Here is a 5,000-nt window from a genome sequence, read left to right on the forward strand (position 1 = left end):
AACCAATAGTTGGCAGACCCTGTTAACAAGGAAATAATGTTTTTTACCAAAAGTCTCACCTACATGTTTTGACTGTTTTTTTTTTCTAATTCATGTTTAGTGAAGAACAAATTGGACTGACATGCTAAGAACTGTTCCAATCACCCACATATACTTGGGATGTTTAAGTGGCGCGCTTAATATGCAAACCCAACATATTCAGAAATGTTCCAGTTGAACTAGACTGTTAAAAGATGGTGGGCTTTTTATGGCAAATAAAAATTGGGGGCCATTTTCATAACCCTTTCAATAACTTTAGATTCATTTGAAGTGAGCCATGATCTTCTCTTAATAACTTTTTGACCCCTTCAATGAGGTACATTCGGAAGTTTAATAGAAGCACATTTGTAATTTTTTTTAATCTAAAGTCATCCTCTAACTGCTGTAGGATACTATCTAAATACTTTAAACTTTTTACCATTTTGACTCATTTCAGGACAGTTGCAGAAGTTTTCCTCTCTCTTTTCAGAATACATAGCTTTATGTCCATTTACCCATTACTTCTTAGCATACAGAGCAAACACATCAGGTTTATGCTTAATTCATCTAACGAGAAAGTAAATGAGGGCAAATGAAACCCTTACTGGGAGGGGCGCCTGGGTGGCTCAGTCATTAAGCGTCTGCCTTCGGCTCAGGTCATGATCCCAGGGTCCTGGGATCGAGCCCCGCATCGGACTCCCTGCTCCATGGGAAGCCTGCTTCTCCCTCTCCCACTCCCCCTGCTTGTGTTCCCTCTCTTGCTATGTCTCTGTCAAATAAATAAATAAAATCTTTAAAAAAAAAAAAAGAAAGAAAGAAAGAAACCCTTACTGGGTGCATCGCCGTGGGGAATTTTGGATCGGTCAGTACAGTAACACCAAGAGAGAAAAAGAAATCTCCCAACCAAAGTTGACTTCATTCCCTTTCTTCACTTTTGAAGATTTTAATTGATAGACTATAGTTTTCACTAGGATACCCATTCAGAACCAGCTATTTCTTCCATTTGGTGACTGCGTAATGTATCCCACCTTCTTAGGACCTACCAGACTTTTATTTGCCTTCTCACCAGAAAATAGCTTCTCTCACATATCTAAATTGTGGTCCCTCATTAGAATATTTACATGAACAAAATGATATACCTAGTGGAAAATATTTTCTTAAGCTTAACGCTGGGCTTACTAAGGTTTATATGTTTCAGAAATTTCTCCATATATTTTCAAATAGATGCTGGTCTTACCTGTTTAAATACTGATAAAGTAGCATGATCTGCAAAAAAATTTCTTATGTACTCAGTTAATCTCTACCCATCTTTGTCAGGGAATTCTAACAGCAGTTTGGAATAGCAAAGAAATGTATTGAGATTGTAACAAAAGTGATAAAGGAGGAGCAAAGGAAATGTGTCACAAAGTGAATTGCTTAAAATGGAGAAGTTTTGCATTTTGAAAATTATCTAAACAAGGCAAGTGGAGCTGCCTACATATAACATATAACTGATATTTGTTGCAGGAAAATCTAGTTTTCTATTTATTAAAATAATTTAAATGTTTTAGTAGCCTCAAACATTCCACTTGGGATGAGCTTATGTATGTGGATTTAGAGATGATAGTATTGGCTTCTTTGTAGTGTTAGAAATCCCTCAGAAGTGCATCTGTGTTTTCCTACATATAGAATTAATTTTGATTTGCGTTTCCGTACATAGCTTTGGAGTTAGAGTGTTCAATTATGTGTGAGTTGGCTTGTCTTTCTACCTATCTTTGCACACATGTTTGTCAGTTTTAGATGACGGTGTTCTAGAAGGAAAGACAGAATCAGCTTAAAACTTGAAGAACACCACAAATATGTGATACATATGATTTGAGGAGGATGTGATGGTTATTTATGTCATAAAGTTTTCATTATAAGGGAAATACAAACCATTTTAAAAGTAAAAACTAACCTAACCGTAGTAAAAGGGCTAATGGACTCGAAAATGCAAAGGTACAATTCTTGCTTAAATTCGCTTATACAGCAAATCAGTCACAGTTGCCACAAGCTATAGAGTCATATAATTTGTATAAGCTGAAATCTAGCTGTAAACTTGCAGTGTATTATGATAGGTGTCCATTCATAAAACTTCTTAAAAAGTACATTTGTTAGGATTCACGTATAACAAGTACTTGTAGATATAAAGATATAAAGGTAATTAAGTGAAAGCTCTCCATACGCTAAAAAGTAATTAGGGGCTTAGATGAGGGAAGTGTGGCAAGTTTTTATCACATGATAGACTTTACAGAAGGTATGTATCTGTGTGTATGTTTATCTCTGTGTATGTATTTGGCTGTCTACATATATGTAATATCTGTCTGTATATATATATGTAGTATCTGTCTGTCTTTCTGTGTATCTGGATTGGCAGCCTTTTTAAAGGTTAACATTTCTGTCTTACCTTGTCTCTTCATTTTAGTTTGATTCCCCATTATTTGGAGATAGTATGAGGTAAATAATTGGCGGAAGAAAAGGCATTTTTGTGACAGATTAATTTTAAAACTGCTTGTTCTAACCATTCTATTTGTTTATCAAGGCCCAAACAATTAAGTAAACTAGCCACTCAATTTTTAAACAACTAAACACTTGGGCAATGCGTTGGGTCAATTTTACAGCACGCATTTCAGAATGCCTTTTATTATGATAAATTCAAATGCAGTCACCTATAGGTATGTCAGTATGTTCTAAAAAAAAAAAAATCCAGAAATACTTGTGAAAATCACTGAGTTTTTTTTTTCCTGTCATAATGTGATTCTTCGTGTTATAAAACTAGATCTAATCAATCCATATTTTAAGATATCAGCATGGGATAGAAAAGACAAAGTTATTTCTAGTATTAATTATAAGTTTTGTTTGTTTGAGGCGGGGGAGATTTATCCACCCTGGATTTCCTTTATTTTGTTCTCTCCGCACTTCTTTTTCATTAGCAGTTTCTCCTTTCTTCATAACATGAAGTGCCAGAAAAGTTTTTAACTGTGTGAAAATGACTCTTAAAATAGTGAACCATGTCTACTAATCTTTTCCTGTTTTCCAAGACACAGTGTTGTCCCATGGATTTGTTCTTAAGCAGTATTTATATAAACACTTGCTTTTATTTACAGTAAAAGTGGATTGTTTTTTCTAGGAAAGAAAATGATTGCTTTTTCAAAGGTTGCAAACTTGGCAAGTTGACACGTTGTTTGATTACATGCTCGTTGGTATGAGCAGTGCCTTCAACATAGCACAGCTGTGGCCGGGCGAGCCTCTACCTCAGGCTCTCCTGCCTACAAGGTTTTCCTGCTCACCTCTCCTGCCGTTCTCTTTTCTAGGACTTTTTTCCCCCCGACTCTTTCTCACCCTGTATTTCTCTTGCCTCTCCTTTCTCCTCTCCTTTTTTTCTCTCCCACCTTATTTGCTTTTCCTTTTGACTCTGTAATTCTCAGAACCTTGAAAGGAAAGAAAATTTCAAGTAAAATACTTTTTCTTTCAGTTTAATGAATAACCTTTGAAATAATCTTTCAATTTCCAGACTCCCTGGTATAAGTCTAGTTAGCCTGAAATAAGAAAATGTTTAAAGAAGAATACTTGACTTATGATTCCTTCTTTGAGAAGACCTGTCTAGGTGGCTATTTTCTGGATATACATTTGTATATATATCCTATATGAGTTGCTACATGTACTCATGAAGTAATATGTATTACTATATGCATTTTTCTAGTACTTATATATTTTATATCTATCCGTAAAATTTGAAGATAGTAATGATGTTTTATGCTTAAGTACTTTCTATATACATTCTCTTTACTAACTTTGATAACAGATACTTATAGCATATTTTTCTAATTGTTTAATCTTTATAGTTTATTTTAATCAGACCTTTAAACCATTTCAAAAGGCTTTATATTGATAGCACCGTGACACTGGCGAGATGATTGATGATCAAGTATTGAGAACACTGACATGTAGTTGTTTATTTTTAACTCTGCTAGTCAAAGCTCCCCCATCTTAGCATAATATGTAGGAGGTAAGGGACATAAAGGTAGAATCCAATGAAATCTGATGCCTCTGGAAGGCCAGTATCTAAGTACTGTGGTACTCTAATATTCTTACCAAATAGTTAAGTAATATGACAAATAGCATGTACAAGTTGGCCGTCGTCATTTCTGAAGAATTTGTAAGAGAGGCCCTATAGCTGTGAAGTAGGTGAGCAGATGTTTGGTTATGACTGCCCCTTCTCTGTCTCTATCCAGGTGCCTGTGTCGGTGGCCATGATGACGCCCCAGGTGATCACCCCTCAGCAAATGCAGCAGATTCTTCAGCAGCAAGTCCTGTCTCCTCAGCAGCTCCAAGCCCTTCTCCAGCAGCAGCAGGCTGTCATGCTGCAGCAGGTAATGTGGGTTACCTGCTTTGGTGTTCTAGCCTGGCGCAGAAGGCGTGCGCCTATGTCGGCAGCGCCAGGACCTATGTGACAGTCATTCTGCGCTCGAAGGGACCACTGATCAGCATGCCAGAACATACATGTAGCATTGTAAGTGCAGAACTATGTAAGAACATGTAGATCTTACATGTTCTTAGGCTTCTCCCGTTCGTCAAGTCTAGAATGAGAGCCAAGAGGGGCGTAGCTTCAGCATGGGATAAATTAATACTGAAGTATCTGTAGGCTTACTACATTTGATTTGTGGACGTGCCAACAAAAAGGGCAAAGGACGTACAGATACTTCTGGCCTTTAAGCCTCCTCACTGCTTTGGTGCTGCGTGTGACTTTGAACTGGCCGTTTGGTCGCGGTGGGGAAAGTGCCACCCTCCGTCTTCTTTCCGAGCTGTGTTCGGTGTTTAGGCACAGGAAATAGCTCCTTATTATAAAAACGAAGTTAGGCAGTGAAGCCATTCACCCATGGAGGTCACCTTCTTTAAATAACACAACCCACGTTCCTTACGTGGGTTGATGAGGCGCCTCGAGGGTACGCGGACTTCGCGGT

The 5,000-nt window shown here is 37.4% G+C and overlaps 1 protein-coding gene across 1 annotated transcript in view; it reads left to right on the forward strand.

Annotated features, from left to right (window-relative positions):
* Window positions 1–5,000, forward strand: part of FOXP2 (forkhead box P2) — a 550,365-nt gene that overhangs the window by 482,313 nt on the left and 63,052 nt on the right. The window contains exon 8 of the mRNA XM_025873321.2: window positions 4,272–4,409. Within this exon, the coding sequence (XP_025729106.1) occupies window positions 4,272–4,409 (138 nt within the window). The remainder of the gene's footprint in view (window positions 1–4,271; window positions 4,410–5,000) is intronic.

The sequence above is a fragment of the Callorhinus ursinus genome, unplaced genomic scaffold (assembly GCF_003265705.2).
Source record: "Callorhinus ursinus isolate GAN/ISIS: 27379988/994484 unplaced genomic scaffold, GSC_fseal_2.0 scaffold12, whole genome shotgun sequence".
In the NCBI taxonomy this organism is placed as follows: domain Eukaryota; kingdom Metazoa; phylum Chordata; class Mammalia; order Carnivora; family Otariidae; genus Callorhinus; species Callorhinus ursinus.